Source organism: Moschus berezovskii, chromosome 13 (genome assembly GCF_049115385.1).
Source record: "Moschus berezovskii isolate FMDL1 chromosome 13, NW_MosBer_1.0, whole genome shotgun sequence".
Taxonomy (NCBI): domain Eukaryota; kingdom Metazoa; phylum Chordata; class Mammalia; order Artiodactyla; family Moschidae; genus Moschus; species Moschus berezovskii.
Genome location: NC_142472.1, coordinates 73,684,156 through 73,706,497, shown reverse-complemented (window position 1 = coordinate 73,706,497; position 22,342 = coordinate 73,684,156). Strand labels below are relative to the sequence as shown.

Genomic DNA, 22,342 nt, shown 5'->3' with positions numbered 1-22,342 from the left:
TTCTTTTCAGATCCTCTCAGCATTCACGGCTCTGCCTGTGAGAGTTTATCTGTTAGTTTTGACTGTGACTTCTGAGAGTGCGGAGAGCAGGTGCAGTATGGACCCACAATCCAGTGTTATTCCAAGGAAAGGAGATTTCTGATAGCTACTGGGATTTTTCAGAGTAGGAAAACAACATGCTCGGTTCAAAGACTAAGTTTCAAACATTCTTACAAGACTTTGCTACTTTCCCTCCTTAATATGGCACTGCAAGACATGATCTCATGGTCCCATATACATTGTAAGTAAGAGTTCACTAAATATTTGTTTTTATCACTGCTTTGTATTATGGCATTGCTTAAGACAATTTCATGGAAACAAAGGGCTGAGGATAGAGAAATGGCTAGCTTTACAACTTTCAGATTATATAACTAGAAGAAAAGTCTAGAATGGCAAGGGGAGACATTTCTTAAACAAGTGACTGGTAAATCACTAAAGAAAAGAATAACAAAATTCTGTGAAGCAATTATCCTTCAATTGAAAAATTAAAACAAAGAATTAAATCTCTTATCTTGCTTCCAAGAGATTTGCCAAACTCGTGTTACCACTTAAGTTTTGCTTAAAAACTTATAATTACAAAAAATCACTAATACAAACTTGCAGAATTTATTCAGCATTCCAGCTATGTACTGTTGGGGGTAAAAACTACATTTTTGTCATTATAATTTTGGATATAGGGTAAGAAAGGAGAGGACATAATACTTCTAAGATCCCTTTCCAATCAAACCTTGCCTGAGTCTGTGCATATCAATAAGATTACTACTGTAGATGCTCTCCTTCAGACTTTTATTCTCCAGATTGATAGAGGGGTCCATCTCATAGAGAAGAAGCCTCAGGAGCAAGGAAGGAGGGAGAATGCTTCAACAGGTCTTGAAATTAGATGGAAAGTCAATGAATGATTTTCAGGTAGGCTCTCCAAGTCCCTGGGCATGCAGAGAAAACATGAGATGGGAAATCAAAGAACTAATACTGTAGCTCAGATCATTCTCGATCAATCGTCACATGTGCGCCTGCATTTGGAGTAGTTTTATTTTCCTCTTCTTTTTGGAGAGTCAGGGACTGGAATACTTGGGCTTCCATTGGAAGACAGTGTTTATCTATCTGGTTTATCAAAGGCATACATGACATGGCACGATTCCTCCCCCATGTAAATACTTCACTTCTTCATAGCATGTCTTCTTCTTGCTCAAAGCCACAGAACAGGTTGTTCTGGAGGAAATAAATATCACTCGACTTGAAAAGGGATTGTGCCAGTTTCCTGAATATTTTTTAGAAGCTGGCATTTCTGCTGGCACGGACTAGAGAACAGTTTGCCACATGCATTGCCTGTGCTGAAGCTAACTTCTTTCCAGTCAGCAGAAAATCCCGAGAGTAACAGGAAGACTAAGAGAAAGCCTCAATGAGCTTGGTCAGGATGAGCATTTTCAGGTAATGAACATACCCCGTCTACCTCTGCCTCCAAATGGCCTCATGGCGCCATGCATGAGGCAGGAACTCAATATCCTTGGTTGATTTCACTGACTCTGTTGATGCCACTCAAGGCATCTGAGGGATATTCTGGAGCCGTTTGCCCTCTAACACGCATGGAGTGGTGCCACAGAAAGATCATCAACCTGGAAAGAAGGGAACTAGTGCTGAGTTCCAGACCTTCTACTTACTATCTTAGGCAAATAACATAACTTCTCAACGTAGAGCTGCACACTCCTATCTGTGCAAAGACGGGGGTATACAAAATGATTTCTAAGTGTTTCTTCCACATCTTACGAAGAGACTCATCATTGCCAATCTCCTTGTAATGAGGAGCTTCTCTGGTGGTCCAGTGGATAAGAAACCACCTTGCAGTGCAAAGGGACCCCAGTTCGATCCCTGGTCTGGGAGCAACTAAGCCAGTGCACCACAGTTACAGAGCCTGTGCTCTGGAGCCTGCACGCTTCAACCACTGACGCCTGTGTGCCTAGAGCCCGTGCCCCACAAGAGAGGTCTGCACACCACAGCGAGAGAAAGCCCATGCTCAGTAATGAAGACCAGTGCAGCCATAAATGAGTAAATATTAAAAAAAGAAAATAGAGCTTCACATGTCTGCCTAGATTAGAACTTGAATGATTTCTTAGATCTTTAGTTTAATAGCTATGCCATTATGATCATACTTAGAATGGGAAACTGCAAGACAATATGGTCTAGGAAGTTGTAAAATACAGAAAATTAAATGTGATAATTCTGTTTGGGTTTTCCTGATAGTTCAGTTGGTAAAGAATCTGCCTGCAATGCAGGAGACCCCGGTTTGATTCCTCGGTCAGGAAGATCCACTGGAGAGGGGAAAGGCTACCCACTCCAGTATTCTGGCCTGGAGAATTCCATGGACTGTATAATCCATGGGGTTGCAAAGAGTAGGACACGACTTTCACTTTCACTTTCCCTGTCCAGGGCTTCCAAGTATCATAAATAGCAGGTGGAATTTCTAAGAAAGGAAAGAAATAATTACTGCTACTCCTTTAAATTACTTTTTCCATTAGTTCTATGGCACTTAAATGTGTATGGCTCACTGAAATTCTACTGGATGTCTGTCCTCATTGTCTGTCTTCCTACAGCAGACATTAGCATCTTTAGGGCTGCGATTAATGAAGCTTATGGGCAACACTGTTAGAAGTCAAGGTATGGTCATCACATATCGCTGTCTTGAACAATGCAGTATAAAAGCACAGAATTAGGAAGATAGTGTTCACGAACAGTACGTTAGGGCTAAGAAGCTGGTAGTAGCACAGGTTTTAATATGGTCTGGTATCGATTCTTTTGGCCAATGTCCTATTTTAACAGCGTTATAGTCACACTTGAAGATTTCAGATGGAAAGCTAGAGAAGAAAATCAATAGATACTATCTTTCCACTACCAGCCAGCTACATACCTGTATAATTTTCCGCCATGCTCACATTTAAGGGACTGAAAGATGCTATGGGGAAGGCTGGCCCAATTTGCAGGCTTTAATAACGTTAGGTATCTACTCTGACCACCTCAAAGACTATAGCTTCAAATCATAAAAGGTTCACAGGAAGGAGTCTATGACCCAGGAAGGATACACATGCATTTGCTCTATATTTTCTGTTTCATTAACATATAAAAAAAGCTTTAAAACAACTTACTTGCCATGCAAATTGGTCTGACTGAAAACAAAATCATATAGAATTGTTTCTGAGCTTTAAAAATATACACAAAGATGATTATATAGTTAGGCTGTGCAGAAGAAACAATTAAAAACTACAGTCTTTTGTCGTGTTACAACTAACAGTTTTATCTTTTATTATTGACAATAATTGGATTCTCCAAACTAACAAGTATTTTTTTATATAAAAAATAATTTCATTTTTGAAGTGCTACAGGCTGCCGGAGGGCAATGGATTGATCTACTAGAAGCATTTTCTATAAGCACCAACTAGAAACAAAGGTGTAATTAAAAAATTACATCAAGGTTGAAAAGATTAATTCTCATTTTGTAATCAGAAATTCCGACTTTTAGTTACAAACTAAGAGGAAAAATAAGGAATAAATGCTGCTAAATAATTCTTTTTTACATTTAGAAAGGAAAAAGAAGAGTCACAAACTTACCCAGATTCTGTCATCTAAACTCGCTTGAAAATACTCTGCTGTTTTTTCCAGAAGTTGTGCAAACCCCAGTTAAATTCCAACAACACTGTGTTAATTTTGCTCAAATGCAAGCTGAAAACATATTTTAACATCCTGTCAGAATGAGGTACCAAGAGTGTCGATAAAATGACACTAAAATAAATGTAAATTTAGACTGCTGTTACAAGTGGCTGCCTGGCTCTGGGAAGATGCTAGGTTGCTATAGTATTTTCCATAGCAACTTTGCATCTTATTACATAAATATTCCCTCAGTGTCCTTAGAGCCTGCTAAGAAAACAGGATTAAATCTACTCCCCAACGTAATGATCCCGCAATCAAACCTTATCAGAATGAAATGCCCAGAAAACACAATCAACTATAATGTAGATTGCAGTGCTCCTGGCAGTTGAAAGGCATCCGAGTACCACAGGCCGGTCAGGGGCAGCTGTGCTGTGACCTCAAGCTGCCCACAGGTCACCTGTCTACACTCCCTCTGGGTCAAGGTCTCTGCACCTCTGCCTTTCTAAACACTGGTAAGTTCCCCACATTTCTCCACTTCCTGCCATCTGCCCATCCGCCTAAGTGCCCTTCACCGCACTCTGGGGGCTCCTGTCGCCAGGCAGGAAGACAGGGCTTCAGAGAGCTGAAGTCTGCTCTGCAATTATAGTGGGGCTGCACGCACATGCTGGGCTGTCACCCAGGAAACTAAGCAGAGAACCCACTGGGCTCCAAGCTAGGACGGACCAGGCGTGGATGGTCAGAGACTCTCCGCCAGGGTTTGCCTGCGTTCTCTGGAGGGGTCACACAGCTAAGTGGCTGAAGCATTAGGGAAAAATCCATGATCTCCGAAACACAGCACAATTTCAGCAACATGAACTGATTCGACACAAAACACATGATTATGGAAAATTTGTGCATATGTGAGAGCGATGTTGGGAATACGGCATTGTTGTGTGCTACAGAAAAACAAGATTATAAAGGGATTTGGCTTAAAGAGAGTTTAAGCCCCAAATGTGAATTTACACAACAGATAAGCATGGTCTGGTGGGACAGGTGTGTTGCTGTGACAAGCAACCTTCCATCACAGGGTTGGGACTTTCCAGGTGGCGCTAGTGGTAAAGAACTCGCCTGCCACTGCAGGAGATATAAGAGATGTGGGTTTGACCCCTGGGTGAGGAGGATCCTCTGGAGGAGGGCATGGCAACCCACTCCAGTATTCTTGCCTGGAGAATCCCACGCACAGAGGAACCTGGCGGGTTACAGTCCACAGGGTCGCACAGAATTGGACATGACAGAAGCGACTTAGCACGCACGATGCACACCTCTTACATATAAAAGGTAAAGAATGATTTCTACACTTCTAAGAAATATATCCATCATGAGATGAGAACTGCAGCTGCACATGAAATCAACAGGCAACTGAAAAATCTGCCCCAAATAAACATCGATTTGATTTCCTTTGGCAAGATTAGCAAGATTAAAATACAAAGGAAGGAACAGAGGAAAAGCCTGGACTGCTTGCAAATGAAGCTCCATGTCAAAGAGATTAGGAGCGAAGCTGGCTGCTCAGCGTACTTCTGAAGACTGATTTCCTCATCTTGAAGCCATGTAAGTTGCAGCTGATCACATCTCCTTGTCTGGCCCTGGAGGTCCCAGAAGATATTCAGTTGTGGTAATAAAATGCTCCTCTTAAACTCGCTGGCGACTGATGGACACACAGCACCACTCTTATTTCTCTTTTGGGTTACCATCACACGTGGAAACAGGAAGTCTGCAAAGAACTTAGGTGAGCCTCTAGGGCTGCTGTCTAACTGGAATGTCTCTGCTGGGTCTCCTTCATGGCTCTCAAAAGCACTTCCTTCCAGGAAATAAACCAAATCAGAAAAATGAAGGCAGTCCTGGTTTTCAAAGAGATCAGGGATAGCCAGAGAGAGCTTTATGATTATTAATCTTTTAACCTGACTTCTGGCTGTATACGAAACTTCAGACATACTGAACACTGCTGACCCAATTATGAGTCCCTAATTTGACTCAGTTGTCAAAAATCCTTGTTTGACTTCTTACTGGAATTAAAAAGAAGTCTGTACCTATGCTGTGGTTGAGCCTCCATGGAAAATCGACAACCTGGACAACACTCTTCATAATTAAGAGTATTTGTCCCTATAAAGAACTCAGAGTTTAAATGAGGTGTAGTTGAAATCCAAAGTGTCTGTACATTATGGAATGGTTTAAGGGTTGTGTATTAAGCAAGGGCTGTTTTAGTTTTACTTTTCTCAAATCTGTGTTCAACATATAATATATACTCACCGAACATTGCATGAGGTACACATGCTGGAAGCGACACTCATTTTGCTTTATACTGAATTTAAATTAATGGCTTAAAACATATTTGGCTTCAGGCACTGCATTTCTATTAACTTAAAAAATGTTCATATTTCTCTTCAAAAAGTATCTCATAGCCTGGAGGGCAAGGCAGACTGTGTCTAAATTCTCCCCATACCCCTGGGTTCACAGTGCCTTGAACACAAGAAGGTGACTGACAAATGCTTGCTGATCATTAGGTTAATACTGAGTTTCAACTCTCCGGTTCATAGCCTCTTCAGCATGTGGCACGGAATTCCAGGTATGCAAAAGTTCTGAACAGTGTGGAGAAATCAACCATCCCCTTTTGAACACGCCACTTAATGCCTGACATTTCAGTTTAACTGGAGCAAGTGTTCTTAGGGCTACCATCCTCTGGTTGACTTACGGGATGGCACCATCAAAAACAGATAGGAAGCAGAAGATGATGCGACTGAAGTCAACCAACTTTTACAGAGCACTTACTTGCTGAAAGGCCCAGGCCCAGGTGTTGGAGGATGATTAAGATAAGAGGCAGAGTTAACAGCCACTGAGTTACTTGTCATGTGCTAGTTGAAAGGGCTTCACAAGACGCACTGACTCACTGAACTCTCTCAACACTGAGGCTGATCAGGTTCTGCCAAAGGAGGCCTTACGATTTAGGACAGACTTCCTCTCTCCTTCCCTTCCTTCCAGAGCACTCCTGCGCCCCCTCCACTGGCAATCTGGAGGGAGGAAGGGGAAAGGGTGAGGGGAGGGACTGAGGGAGAAGCAAGCTGGGGGGAGGGAGGGAGAGGGAGTGGGCGGGGGAGAGAGAGAGGGAAGTAGGAATAGACTTGGCTTTAAAAGTTTGGCTTGATTGCAGGAGGAGGCAGACTGTGCAACAAAACATTTGAATTTTTATCAGAAATTATCTTCAGGGGTTTTGGAGCAGGATGCCAATCTTCCTGAATGAACACTTTGATATGTCTGTCTTGATTTTCAAATTTATTAACAAAACTCATTTTCATCAGCACTTCAGTTTGGCTCCAGCAAACCCCTTTCCCCCCTTTTAGAGTCACCTGCTGAGCCTCAATGACCAGCCTGCCCAGAGTGATCTGGAAGGGACAGCTGGTCTGGGCGAACTCTGGCCAAAGACACACTGTAAATTACCAGGAGCGGTAAACAGCCAAAGTACAAGGAAGCATTCTTCTTAATCAGAAGAGCAGAGATGGCCTGAAAAACTTTGATCAAAAAAAAAAAAAAAGAAATTAAACTCAAGGTATCATAGAAATCTTTCCTTTTCTGAAAACCAAAGTCAATTCTCTCCATCTCCCCATCAGAAATAAAACCTGTGGAGGTTGGTTTTCTGTTCTGGGAGGGCAGGGCTGGTAGAAGGCTCCCAGGAGGGGATTTCCCCCTGGCATTTCTAAGAATTTCTGGGTCAGCTGCTGCCAGAAAGGTCTGAGGCAAAATCTCAAGATTTCAGAAGAAGAGGAAGGACCAGGGGATTCCTTAGAGCAGGGAACCCCAACCTCTGGGATCTGATGCCTGATGACCTGAGGTGGAGCTGATGTAATAATAATAGAAATAAAGTGCACAATAAATGCAATGTGCTTGAATCATCCTGAAACGATACTTCCACCCCTCAGTCCATGGAAATATTCTCTTCCATGAATCCAGCCTCTGGTATCAAAAAGGTCGGGAATCACTGCAAAAGATGCAGAAGCTTACTTCTACCGTGAGTCTGGCAGTTTCCCTGTCAGTGCAGTAAAGTGTCTTCAGAGGCCTGCTAAGAGGTGACTAGACATGCAAATTTGTACCGAAAAAAAAAAAAAAAAGAGTGGCCTGTTACCTAAAGAGATGCCTCTGAAAGACCCGTTTCCCTCAGGCTGCGGTTCAGGCACCTGAACCTGAACCACTTTCAGTAGTTCACAGGGATCTTTTGTCTGAGGCTTGGTCAGAGATCAAGGGGACTCCTGCGGTCAGCTGTGCCCTCTGAATAGGCGGGGCTGAGAGAACCACCGCCTGCCTTTCGCAGGGTCCTGAGGGCCGGTGGAGCAGGGCGGCTTTCCCTTCCATCTCATCAGTCCTGCACTTCCCTCATAAACCACACGCCACGTTCTCTGGTCCATCTCGTTTGGAAAAGCTCGAGAAAGACTCTGAACTCCTTAGGACCTGGCGTTTGCTCTCTGGTTCTTTCATCTCTGCTCTTGGCACCTGGTGTGGATCATGTACTGGTTGAGTTCATTCATTCTGCTGACCAAAGGAACAAGCCTGGAGAACTTCTGCAAGTTCAGGTCTTATTTCAGGCTCTTATGAGATGCCTGGGGGAAAAAAAGTCATAGCGGTCTGGGAAGGGCTCTTCGGTCAAACCTCCTGGGAGCATCTTCGTGGTCCTGACTAAGAGAGGTCCTTGGTATCTTGTGGATTCTTCTAGAGCAGAGACTGCAGGTCATTCTATAGGTACATGCTTGCCACCAGAGTCTGTAAGATTTTCTCTGTGCCCTATTATTATTCTTGTCTGCTCCCAAGCAGGCTATGAAATTATACATATTTCTTACTTGAGAAATTGGTACGTTGTTTAAAAAGAAATAAGAAAAAAAAGTTACAATTTCAATCAGAATTCCTGATTGAGCCTAGTCTTTTCTTCTCCACCTACCTTATAAGGATGTTAAGGATCCAGGTTTTGTGCAAACTTGCCCCACATCTAGAAACTTCAAAAATGATGAAAGCCTTTTTTGAGAAAAAAATTACTTATTTATTGGAAGATCTCACTGAATTTAAGAAAAATCACACCCAAACTCACTCTCTTCTTCTGCTATATAAAAGCATGCAGAATAGAAATGCTGTGCAGAAGGTACTTTCCTCACATAAGCAAATCGAGCAGTCCTGAGAAACGTGACATCAGTTTAATAAGAGACATTACATGTGACACATTAAGTGTTTGGTTCATTTTCCAGACAAAAGATACATGGCTTGAAAACATAGCGCTGTGGTGCCTGCTTTTACGCTAAGCTTTAAAAGATTTAAATGAATGGAATTTGAGGATGAAAGGGAAATTTTCTAAGGCCTGGCTCTCAAACTTGAGCCGGTATCGGGATTCCCCACAGGGCTTCTTTAAATCACAGATTTTTGGATCTCACAACCCTCCTCTCCCATCCCCTGGAGTTTGACTCAGTACATCCTCCCCTCCCCCATCCCCTGGAGTTTCTCACTCAGTACATCCTCCCCTCTGCCTACATCCCCTAGAGTTTCTGAATCAGTGAGTCCTGAGTAGGACCCAAGAAGTTAACATTTTGAATAAGTTCCCAGGTGATGCTAATATTGCTGGACTGGGGAACAATGTTTTCAAGAACCACTGCTCTAAGGAAACGAAACTCCCCTCTGTATACTTCTGTGCAGGAGCTTTTTCTTGTGATCATCTTACGCTTCAGGTAGTCTCTTCTAATGCGCTGCAGAAACAGAGTGTTCTGACAGCCTAAAAAAATTTTTTTTAATTAATTAGTTTAAAAAAATAGAAGTATAGTTGATTTACACTGCCATGCCACTCTGCTGTGATTCAGTTATACACACACATACATTCTTTCCCATTATGTATCCCAGGAGACTGGATATATTATAGTTGCCTGTGCTGTACAGTAGGACCTTGTTGTTTATCCGGTCTAAATGTAATAGTTTACATCTACCAATCCCGAATTCCTAGTTCATCCCTCTCCTTCCCCCCACTTCCTTTTGGCAACAACAAGTCTATTCTCTGTGTCTGTGAGTCCATTTCTGTTTTGTACACAGGTTCATTTGTGCCATATTTTAGATTCCATATATAAATGATATTGTGTGGTATTTGTCTTTCTCTGACTTACTTCACTTAGTATGATAATCTCTAGTTGCATCCATGTTGCTGCAAATGGTATCATTTCATTCTTTTTTATGGCTGAGTAGTATTCCATTATATATATATCACATTCTCTTTATCCATTCATGTGTCGATGGACATTTAGGTTGTTTCCAGGAGGCATAACTCTCCCAGACTTCAGACAATACTATAAAGCTGCAGTAATCAAAACAGTGTGGTTATTTGTATGACAACAGACATATTGATCAATGGAATAGAACAGAGAGTCCAGAAATAAATCCACACACCTACAGTCAGTTTATCTCTGTCAAAGGAACTAAGAATATACAATGGGGAAAAGACAATATCTTCATCAAATGGTGCTGAAAAAGCTGTACAACTGCATGTAAATCAACGAAGTTAGAACACACACTCATGTCATATACAAAAATAAACTCAAAATAGTTTAAAGACTTAAACATAAGACATGACAACATAAAAATTCTAGAAGAGAAAATAGGAAAATCATCCTCTGGCATAAATCATACCAATATTTTCTTAGGCCATTCTCCCAAGGCAATAGAGGTTAAAAAATTAACAAATGGGACCTAATCAAACTCACAAGGTTTTGCACAGGAAAAGAAATCATAAAAAAAAAAAATGAAGAGACAACCTATGGACTGGAAGAAAATAAGATGTGACTGGCAAAGGCTTAAGCTCCAAAATATACAAATAGCTCATACAAATAAACAACAACAGAAAACAATCAACCCTATTTAAAAATGGACAGAAGACTTTAATAGACATTTTTCCAAAGAAGACACACACATGGCAAGTGGGCACATGAAAAGATGCTCAATATCACTAATTATTAGAGAAATGAAAATCAAAACAATGAGGTATCACCTCACACGGATCAGAACAGCCATCGTTAAAAATGTTTACAAATAATAAACACTGGAGAGGATATGGAGAAAGGGGACCCCTCCAACACTGCTGATGGGAATCTAAGTTGGAACAACCACTGTGGAGAACAGCCTGGAGGCTCCTCAGGAAACTAAAAGTAGAACTGCCATATGATCCAGCAATCCCACATCTAGGCATGCACGCGTGTTAGTTGCTCAGTCGTGTTTGACTCTTTGCAACCCCACAGATTGTAGTCCACCAGGCTCCTCTATCCATGGGATTTTCCAGGCAAGAACACTGGAGTGGGTTGCCATTTCCTTCTCGCATATACCTCCACAAAACTATGATTCAAAAAGATACATGCATCCTACATTCACAGCAGCACTACCGACAATAGCCAAGATGCGGAAACAACCTAACTGACAGCTTTGACATCCTGGACCTGATCATTTTGCAATCCTGATTTTGGCCTCTACTAACAGATTCAGAAAAGTCCATTGTCCCTGGTCACCTGAGTCTTTCTGTTACAAGGCCTCGAGAGGGGGCTGTTTCATTCCCTTTTTGGCAATGGTGGCTATTCCCAGGCCCTTTAGGCAACACCCCTCCCCTCAGACAAGCAGTCTCCCTTGGTGTCTCCTGCCTCTGAGTGAGCATTTCCCTTGCGCGCTTTTACTGATGTGGCACCAAGGGAATTACACACAATTTGAGAAAAAGAGTTTTAAATCGGCATCTCAGATTAGTCAGAGCATATAAAGCAAGGGTCTCATTAAGCCTCTCTCTTTTTTACAACTCAAGGATTGATGCCCCTTTCTTGGTACCGAATAGGGCCATCCCTTTGATCATAGGTTAGGAACTAAAATTTATTGCAAAAAAAAAAAAAATCTAATTCTCCAGCATGTTGCTCTGGAGGCTAGAAACCTTCCTTAAGGATTAAACATTTCCCATGAAAGAAGTACACTAACTGAAACCAAATTTTATCTGTATTTCAGCATCAGCAGTGGCTGCCACACTCTGGAAGATGATTTTTATGGGAACAGGCAAATATGCCCCCCCAAAAAAAGTCTTAACAGCCCCACACTCATGAACATAAGAAACGACTGGGACAATTTAAATCATTATGCTCCCAAGAAGGAATTTCAAATTCTGTTAATAAAAGGCAGAGTCACTTAAAGATGAAAAGTTTAGCGTAACTCAAATAAAAGAGAGTGATGCGACCACCTGCCGATATGTATGCCCCAGCTAAGATTAGGAAGATCATTATGGTAGCTCACAGGGGTGTGGTGGTGATAAGCGTTACCTGATTCATCAACTCTCATTTTTTTAGTGGGGCTGTCGCAGTTCTCATCATCCGACATTTCCATCTCTTCTTCGCGACGGATGCCCATGAGCTGCTCACTCTGAGCATTCCGAAGTTCCTGGAAGCAGAGGACCAAAAGGCGTCAGAGTTGCAGACACGTGACAGCTTTCTCAGCGGGCTCTCGGGGTATCAAGACTGATACAGGCATGTCTTCACCTCCCAAACACTGCCCCACCTAACCCAGAGGGGCATTCTGCGGGGGCTGGGGTGCAGACAGACCGAGGGATTCGGTATCCAATTCGCAAGAAATCCCAAAGGTGAGTCAAGGGCTCGTCAGCAAGGTACTCAATCTCTTGAGTCTTAATTTCCTCTCTGGTAAAAATGGGGGCAGTAACATCCACCCTGGCAGGGCTGTTTGGAGGCTCCCACAGAAATGTCTATTACCAGGAAAGGAGGGACTCAGCTAGTGATTAGGAACGGACACAGGAGAATTTTTAAAAGGCCTCATCTACCACTGAGCCACTGGGGTCACTTTAGGGATATTTCATCTTTCTTAGGGTCAATTCACTCACTGAGATGGTGTGACAATAAGAGTTTTGAGGATAAACAAGCTAATGCATGTGACATTCTTAGCATCATGTGAGATTTGGTTCATTAAGTTGAAAATTAAGTTCATGCATAATAGTGTCCCTGCATGTGCGTATGTGCCCACGTGTGATCTCTCTCATACACACACGGTTCAGATATCCAAAGGTGCTCCAGGACAAAATAAAAGCAGATGCCTTCTTTTCTGGTGTTTCACATTATCACAGGGGTTTACTGTTTGTGATGCAGTGGTTGTTTTAGCATCCCTTTAATATCTAAGGATTGTATCCTTCTCCGTTTCCTAGAGAAGTGACTGTAATCAAGGCATTTAATTTCTCTGAGTCTCAGTCTACTCGCACATAAACGAGAGAGTAGTAACACAAGGCTGTTTGAATGGAAAAGTGTTATGTTAGAATTCATTTTCAAAAATAAAGAATTACGTAATAAATTGTTTACTACTGTGCCTAGAAATCAGGACACTGTAATGGTTTACATTAAATTAGTATATTACTATTTTGTATCAAGCTGGATATAATATATTTGCAAATTCTTATCTATTCTGTTCTCTTACATGTACTGGTCTCAAAGAGGGGGGGGAAAAAACAAGATCAGTGTTGCATTATTATTGTTTTTCTCCCCATTGAAACCAAAGTCTCTAAATAAAAGTCTAACAGTTAAAAATAATTTCACTTTATAATAAATAAATCTATGACTCACAATAAAACTAAATCACAACACTAATGTATTAATGGCATGACTTTAAATACAAAGTGCCCTTTCAGTGAATGGATGTGTCTGCATTATTCTGTTATGGGTTCTCTCAATTCTCTTCTCTCCATAGTGCATGGATTTTAACTGAAGCACGATGCATGGGGAATTATGTTTTTGCCAATCAAACTCACATGGTCAGCTCTGAACCCCAGGAACCACTACTTCAGAGACAGGGAAGTCACCCAAGACAGGGAGAGGTAGAAGGGAAGTCCCTGGGGCAGGGCCACCCATCACAGGGCAGTCCTGAGAGGCACAAGGATGAAGGCAGCGTTCCCTTATTTGACCGTGCCACCCAGCAGAGAGAGGTTCCAATTCCGCCTTGAATAACACCATCAGAGCTCAGAGGTGGATGTCACATGTGATTAGTGGGGAGGTTTTTAGATTGTGGACAGCTAATCTTTCCACTGAAAAGGAGCCCACTTCCCCAGGAGGTGGCCTGAAAATACTCGAAACAAAGAAACTTCAGGTGGAAAGAATAAAGGAGGCTGAAAGGGTCTGTTGTTTAGTCTTTACAATTAATGACAAACTGTCATACAGTAGCTGTTCTAGTGGGGAAGGGTGATGGAAAGGAAAAAAATTGGAGGGGGAAAAAAAGCTGTGGGTGTTTCCACAGGGTGCCTCTGGTTCAGCAGTAAATCACTAGTACACGCTAATAAATCTGTAAAGGTGTTGCCGATAATTAACAGATGCTATTCACGGGAACGTGGAAAAAATCAAGCCAATTATCAAGCTTATATGCAACTGAGAAATCATCCACAATGTTAAACTGCCAACTGGTATTTAATCAGTTAGGCGACATGGAGGAGAGAAAATCAAAGGTAATTTAGAATTCTATTTCCTGGTATATCAAAAGAGGCAGTGGGAGTGGCAGGGAGACGCAAAGACCCTTTCCAGGAGCATCTCTCTGGACTGCTTTTGTTTCTGCCTCCCAGAAGGGAGTGAAGCAAGCAGGGTTCCTTGGGATAAAGCTAGACATGCAAAGGAGAGGATGGCCCTGCACAGGAGGAGGAGGCAGGGCTAGGGGAGCAGGATCAGACATAGCAGGAAGCCTGATGGATCAATGAGTTGCTGACACTCATGTACTAATGCCAGACTTGTTAGGTCTGGGTTTATCCAGCATCAAGCCACCTGCCCTTCTCTTAACATTTGTCCTAGTATGTCTGGTTTTGAGTGAAGCCAAAAAAGTAAACAATTCATAAGCAGATCATTCCCACATCTGGATTGTGCTTTATGGATTCCAATGAGTGTTTCAGAACACTCATCTTGGATATTTCATCACTGATTTCCGGGACTCTTTCCTCCTGAAAATCAACCCTGACATGGGTCCTGAGTCAGTGTCTCCGAGAACCTGAGATGAGCTCCAGTCAGTTTTCTGCCCCCCCTCTCCCCAACAATGAAGAGAAACCCCACCTCCTCCGTATCCATCATCCTGGGCCACATTCAGTCACCGGCCACATTCTCTGAATTTGGGAACAAAATAAAAAATGTCCTTCTTCATAATAAATTGCACTAGCGTTTTAAGTGTCCCATTATTGTGAAGTCATTCAGTATTCACCATAATAACAGTGATAATAAAGAATTCATTTGGTATGCGTGTGGATGCTGCATCCAGTGCCATTGGTATTCAACTGTAATTTAGCATTAGTTAATGGGCACTTAAAATGCTACCCAGATGATTGATTCCCCGGCACTTTGTGGTTGCTCAAACTCTACATAAAACACTTATTTTCCAAGTGTGAGCCAAAATCATTAAATAAATAAACCTTACCTTCTATAAGTTTGGGATTTGGAAAGAGGGGGTTATCATTTAGAGAGCTTTAATATTAACATGCTAGAGATGGAGAAGCATCCAAATGAAAGACATTTTCTTGTTAAAAAAAAAAGAAGCAAACAAAGACAGTATACTTACTTTCAAATTACAGGTTCAAAGCGTACACTACACTGCAGGGTTAAAAACAACAGCTGGACGAGCAATGACTCATGACACATTCTGGTTCTTCTAGGTGGCAGGGAAGGCCGAGGTCTGAGCTCTTGCCTTGGGGTAGATACTCACACTTCACACATGCACTGATGCAGAAAGGTGGACAGTGCTAGCTGGGACATTCACTACCCTGGGGACGTCTGCCCTGCGGAGGGATCTGACGGGACCCATCGGCTGGCACAGGGGACTACAACATTGCTTATGAGGAGAAAATGTGGATGAAAGGCACACTTGCCATTTCTAGCCAAGGGGCAAATGGTAACCATGGTGCCACAGAACACTGGAAAAAAACAACTCAGTAACGTAAAGGCCAGTTTTCTATTTCACGGTACACTTTTGCGGCACAATGATTACGCAAAGTGTCCTGGCTTATTTCTGAGCTCTTTACTATGAATGGGAGAGATGCTTTGCTTTGCAGGAAAGAAAAGCACTCCGCCCTCCAAGCACCAGGTCAGCTGCTTTTATGGACCAGGGGAGCAATCTGAGCTGGATGTGGGGCTGACAGTGAGACAGGACACGGGCCGGTGGACTGCCCGCTGTACCAGAAACCATCATGGCTGCAGCCACACTCTTCCCTGCCAATCCAGCTGTGTGACGGTGGTTAGAAAGTAATAATAAAATCACCAACCTCAGAGTGCTTTCGCCAAATGTCTATGTTCTTGCGCTGAGCTTTCGAGAAATGGTCCCAAGCTTTTTGTCTGGTAGAAGCGTTGAAAACGGCCACAATCTGCTCAACTTTGGTGAACAAGGAAGTCAAACAAGACAAGTAATTTATGTTGTGATCACTCTAGGGAAGCAAAGCAAAGGCACTAGGAGTCTATAGATGATGTCACAGTAGAAATAACATCATCGATATCCATCCGATTTGTGCCTTTTCGTACTTACATGTTAGCAAGGTTGGGGAGGTCTCCCTTCAAGTCTGTCTCCACAACTTTAGGTTAACACAAGTTCTAAATACGGCTGGGGAAAGGGCATGGACATTTGCACCCAAGCCTTCTTTAGCTCGTGTCTAAAAACATGACTTGGTGGATCTGTTGACGTAGATCTATAGATATACAGGCACTGGTGGTGGTATACAGATACAGATCTACAGATCCAGGAATGCCTGGGGTGGGGGCCTGAGAAGTGAAGCCGGGGTGGAGTGGCTGAATGAGGAAGAGCCAAACATCCATCTTTCCCTCTGCTGGCCTCCATCTCAAGGGCCCTGTTGCCGCCCTCTGAAGACATTACCGTGTCCAAGTTCCAAGGCGGGGCAGTGAGTAGTGGTGTCACTTTTCCCCTCGATCTCAAGGCCATTTTTACTCGTTGGTCCCCTTTCTCCCCTGTGGCGCCCATTGCAGCCAGCCCTCCAGCCCTCTGGCAGTAAACAGGAGCCATCGCCTCCACTTCAAGACAGACCAAGGCTCTCACCCAACCAGCAGCACACTGCATGCAGATCTTAATGCAACACCATATGGCGCCCTCCAAGGTTTCAGCACGGCCATGGACCATTCTTGGTGACTCTGTTTTCACTTTCATAATGCTCCCCTCCCCGCTCAGGCTCCCAACACCCTTGAAGTTCTACTGCTATCACTTTGACTTAACGTAGCACTTCTGTGGCTTCCAGGCGAAGTGCTATGTCCATGGTCAGTGTTGAGGGGTGGTAAACAAAGCTCTCCAGGGAAAGGAAAGGACTCTTAGCAGTGGAGGTTAGAGGTGGGGCCAACCGACTGCAGATTTAATTTTGCTCCAGCAGTTATCAATCTACTAAGCACGGGATTAAGGAAATCGTGGCACTGAATGAGACTTTGATTAAACCTGAACTTCTAAACATTTAGGAAATGTTAGGAAAGCACAGGTAAAATGAGCTTCTTATGGATGCTAACGCTCTACTTAACATAAATCTTTCTTAAGTGATTTCCCAGGGCTCTATTATAAAAAAGGACATCAAAGCTCTTCCAAATCTTCCAGGTGTCCAAAGAATGTCAAAGAGTAATAGAATAATGTCCACAGAAGAGCAGCACCTGGTGCCCCGATTTCAAAAGTGAGCCCACAAAAAAAACAAGTGTGTGACGGAGGAGAGGAAGAAGGCAGATTTCCTTCACTGACTACATGGTGCGGGCTAAGTCACTGCAGTCGTGTCCGACTCTTCACAACCCTATGGACTGTAGCCTGCCAGGCTCCTCTGACCATGGGGATTTTCTAAGCCAAGATTACTGGAGTGGGTTGCTATGCCTTCCTCCAGGGGACCTTCCCGACCCAGGGATCGAACCTGCGTCTCTCATGTCTCCTGCACTGGCAGGTGGCACTGAGCCACCTGGGAAGCCCTACACATGGTATATATCGTCTAATATTAACGAGCAACTACTTCTCACTCTGTGGGTGATTTTCACCGGGGCTCTCCCATGGACTGTCTTCTGCCTCAAGGGAATCCCAACTCTGAATCTCCTGATCAAACTTCATCCTCCGGTCAGCTGATGAATTCGTTGAGCTTACTTGGAACAGGAGGATCTGCAGCCAGCTAAGCTCTCACCCACCTTGAGAACACTTGGTTCCCCTCTCCCGCCTCACCTAGAGGAAGGAACACTGCCAGGCCAGTCCTGCCAAGCCACCCCCAGTGCTGACTTTCCCCCGACCACCCACCCCCAGGGCTCTGCTCAACTGCGCGGCTGGTGGAGAACTGGTTCGGCTCCCGCTGCCTGGGTTTCCTGTTGCTTTGTCTGCAGGAAGGCTGCGAGAATCTGGGGCTTCAAGCTACCTGCTGCATGGGCAACACAGAGCGGCCGGCCCAAAAGGCCACGGTGGGATCCACCGTCTGATGAGATTATCTGTCCGGGGTGGTGATCGTGGGATTGTTAGAGAGTAAAGGGTTCCACTGCTTTTAATAGTAGAACTCTAACCAGCATCATGGTTAGATGATGGTGTCCTGAATGGTGGGTGTCCTGACACCAGGCCTGAGGACCAAGGACAGGAAGGGTTGAGACTGAGTATCTGGGGGGTGAAAGTCAACATTCTGCCACCAGTCAGGGAGGGCTATTAGGAGAGGAGACACACAACAGTGAAAATTGTGAGGTCACCCACGTGTGTGTGGAGTGGCAGGAACGTAAGAGGGATCATGAACGCACGTGGAGGCGTACAGAAAGCAAGGCACCTGGAGGAAAGACTGCGCAGGTTCAAGGGTAAAAGCAGATCCCCTGGTATCTACTGAAGCCCAGTACTCTTGAAGATATTCACTGTTTGAGGTTAAGTGCCTCGATTATTTAGAACATGTTATTACCACATCCCAGGGCACAAATTCAATTCGTTCATTCATTCAGCAAACATAGAAGATCCTCTGAGTGACCAAGTATTTGACTGACTGTTAGAAACACATGCTAAAGGATCTTCTATAGACAGGAAACACAGAAAGAGTGTATAAACTTGAACCCAAAGCAATAAAGAAAATGGCTACGGGATCGTACTTATCAATAATTACCTTAAACGTAAATGGGTTGAAATTTTCAAAAAGGCTAGGAAACAATTCTCATAGCCATCAATAGTTCAGTGTTGAGTTCATATATAGTTTTTAAAGTTTGGGACAAACTGTAGTATTTGCTATTTGAAGTACTATTTGTAATTGGCATATTACGATGTAACATTGGTCTTCATTTCCAACTTAAAACGCCTAAAAATGCCTAACAGATTTTTAGATTTGTGAATTTTAGTTGAAATGTATTTTACGATGTTACTAAACCTGCAGAAATATTGAAAAAAATAAAAAAATAAAAATTCCTTTGCTTTTTCTATGATCCAAAAAAAAAAAAAAAAGACAAAGCTCATGCCTTTGATGAGATCACTGTCTCTAGGGAGAAAAAAAGACAAGCAGGTAATTATCCTACACAAGAGAGGTATGGATGACAGCTATGGGGACACAGAAACTAACTCAGTTAGGTGGGAATCAGGTGGAACATCCCCAAAGCAGGCCACATCTGCTAAGCCTTAAATGATGAATCAATGGCTTGCCCAGTAGAGAAGGCAGGGGCAGCTGGTTCAAGGGCAGGCTTGGAGCTGAGAAAGAGCTTTGTGTGAAAATAGCTGGTGGGGATGGGGCTGAATCTGGGTGAGAATGACTCAGGAGGGACTGTGTATGTCATAAGCCAGAGTGTGACTGTATACTGTAGACCAGAGGGGGCACCGTCAAGTAGGATTTGTTGGGGAGAGAAGATGAAGGCTTGGATTAACACGGGCGCTGGGTGGAGAGAGGGGCAAGGAGCCAAGAGGACGGTGGCTGGCTTGCTGTAAGACTGGAGGGAAGGGAGAACAGAATGACTGAAGCTTGGGAAGTACATCAGAGACCAGAAGGAAGAGGACAGTGGAGTCTGCGAAAGGAGATCGGCAGTTGACTTCTGGACAGGCTGAATCTGAACTACCCGAAGGACATCCAGATGGAGCCAAAACATTATCACACACTGGAGGTGCGGGAAAACGTCAGAATTCAGAGACTGATCTTGAATTTTCTGAGCCATTTTCAACTTCATGTAATTTTATTCTGTTCGGTAGTGTACTAACTAAAACGATTATCTTTATTTCTTATTAAGTTTTATACTCTCCACCCCCCGCCCCCCATATTAACAAGTTAAAGAAACCTCAAAACCAAAACCCCAAAACTGGGTAACTTGGCTTAGGTTTAAAAAATAATTCACACAGTATGTCTAAGGTCCAGCTGACTCCTCTCACGTCAGTGCAGACTACCCCTGAACCAGCTGTTTGTCTTTCAAATGAAAGGTGCACAGAAGGACTCAGAAGAACGCTAGGCTCGGCATGAATTCATCCTCATTAGGGAAAAACTATCTCAAAGGGTATGCCCTCATGGATGTGATTCCAAGACAGCGTATTTTTAAAATCGTAAATCAGGACGACTGCTAGGATTGACGTCCCAGGGAAAGACCATTCAGTCTTCATTGTCTCCAGCAGGACACATCAAAGAGCAAGTTGGTGAATTCGACTACCACTTCCCCAGTATGATTTACACTACATGTTCTATACAAGGCAAAACTACAAGTAGTTACTAACGTGGAATCGTCAACACTCTACTTCAATGCTGAGAGAGAGAAATAGGACACAAGATGGTGCTGGCCTGAGTTCAGAAAGACAGCGTGCAGAGGTTGAGCTGTGAGCGGAATAAATTCACGTCAACCCCCACGGGGCCTTCACCACCCAGGGGTCTGCAGAGTAGTGGCTGGAGGCCCCACACCAGCTTACAGTGGCGAGAATACTTCAGCATTTTGGAAGCATTATCAACCGAAAGAGCTCTCAATAAGAGAATTAATATGTACTCTTCATACTTTGCAAATCTCCCCTCCCATTCTATGTATTCAGTCCAGTTCAGCCGCTCTGTCGTGTCCGACTCTTTGCGACCCCACGGACAGCAGCATGCCAGGCCTCCCTGTCCATCACCAACTCCCGGAGCTTGCTCAAGCTCATGTCCATCGAGTTGGTGATGCCATGGGTTTCTATGTATTCAGTTCAGTTCAGTTGCTCAGTCATGTCCGACTCTCCGCAACCCCATGAATCACAGCACGCCAGGCCTCCCTGTCCATCACCAACTCCCGGAGTTCACTCAAACTCATGTCCACAGACTCGGTGATGCCATTCAGCCATCTCATTCTCCGTCGTCCCCTTCTCCTCCCGCCCCCAACCTTTCCCAGCATCAGAGTCTTTTCCAGTGAGTCAACTCGTCGCATGAGGTGGCCAAAGTATTGCAGTTTCAGCTTCAGCATCAGTCCTTCCAATGAACACCCAGGTTTAGGTTATTTGAAAAAAATGAAAAAAATTAAAAGTGACGGCCATAAAAGGAAATGATGTTGGGTCATTTGTGGTGGATGTGGATGGACCAGAGTCTGTCATACAGAGTGAAGTAAGTGAGAAAGGGAAAAACATATATGTGACATATTATATTATTATAATGCATATACATGAAATCTAGAAAAATGGTACAGAGGAGCCTGTCTGCAGGGCAGGAATAGAGATAGAGACGCAGAGAATAGACCATGGGGACACAGAGGGTAAAGGGGAGGGTGAGACGAACTGGGCAGGAGGACTGACATATACACTGGCACCCGTGAAAAAGCGAGCTGGCGGGAAGCTGCCGGAGAGCACCAGGAGCTCAGCCTGGGGCTCTGCGGTGACCTGGAGGGCGGGAAGGAAGCCCAAGAGGGCGCGTGTGTCTGTGTACATAACCCGATCCACTGTACAGCAGACACGAGCCCAGCACTGTAAGGCAATTCTGTGTGTGCGCGCTCAGTCCTATCAGGCTCTCTGCCCCCCATCAGGCTCCTCTGCCCATGGAACTTTCCAGGCAAAAATACTGGAGTCGGTTACCGTTTCCTGCTCCAAGGGATCCTCCTCACCCAGGGATCGAACCCCAAAGCAATTATCCTCAATAAAAGAATGAGAGAGACAGGTTTTTTTTTTCAAAAGGATGCTTGAGTGTCCGTCTCAGGGCTGACAGTCGAGTCCCCGAGGATGCATCCAGCAGGTGTAAAGGAACATAAGGGAAGGACGCAGAGAGGAAACGGCTCACCACCCTTTGAAGAAGCCTCCTGCGAAAGGAGAAACTGAAGTATACTAAAATTGGTGACGCTTATTTCAGCCAAAGTGGCTTCCAACTGAGCAGCAGGGACCCGGCAGTGGCCAGGCGCGCTCCGCGGACAGGAGCCGGGGAGGCTCACCGCGAGCGGAAGCTGCGCAAGGGCCCTGCTGACTCACTGGTGCCGGGACCCCAGCTGCTCATTGGCGAGGGCTGCCCTCGGGTTTCTGTCTTGACCTTGAGGCGTTTGCAGGCTGAGGGTTTGGTTTGCATCCTCAGGCCACCATGGCCTGAGAGCTTCCTCAGCCTAACGGCCTCTACATTTAATTAACTGTGTGTGTGTGTGTGCTCAGTGGTGTCCGGCTTTTTACAATCCTCTGGGCTACAGCCCCGCCAGGCTCCTCTGTCCATGGACTCTTCCGGGCAAGAACATTGGAGTGGGTT

At 44.1% G+C, this 22,342-nt stretch overlaps 1 protein-coding gene across 2 annotated transcripts in view; it reads right to left on the bottom strand.

The window, feature by feature from the left end:
- The window catches only part of ENOX1 (ecto-NOX disulfide-thiol exchanger 1), a 688,766-nt gene that overhangs the window by 127,512 nt on the left and 538,912 nt on the right, over window positions 1–22,342 (bottom strand). For both annotated transcript variants that reach the window (XM_088842775.1, XM_055426042.2), the window contains 2 exons: window positions 15,980–16,086; window positions 12,015–12,132 (listed from right to left, as the gene is read on the bottom strand). In XM_088842775.1, coding sequence (XP_088698901.1) covers window positions 12,015–12,132; window positions 15,980–16,086 — 225 coding nt within the window. The remainder of the gene's footprint in view (window positions 1–12,014; window positions 12,133–15,979; window positions 16,087–22,342) is intronic.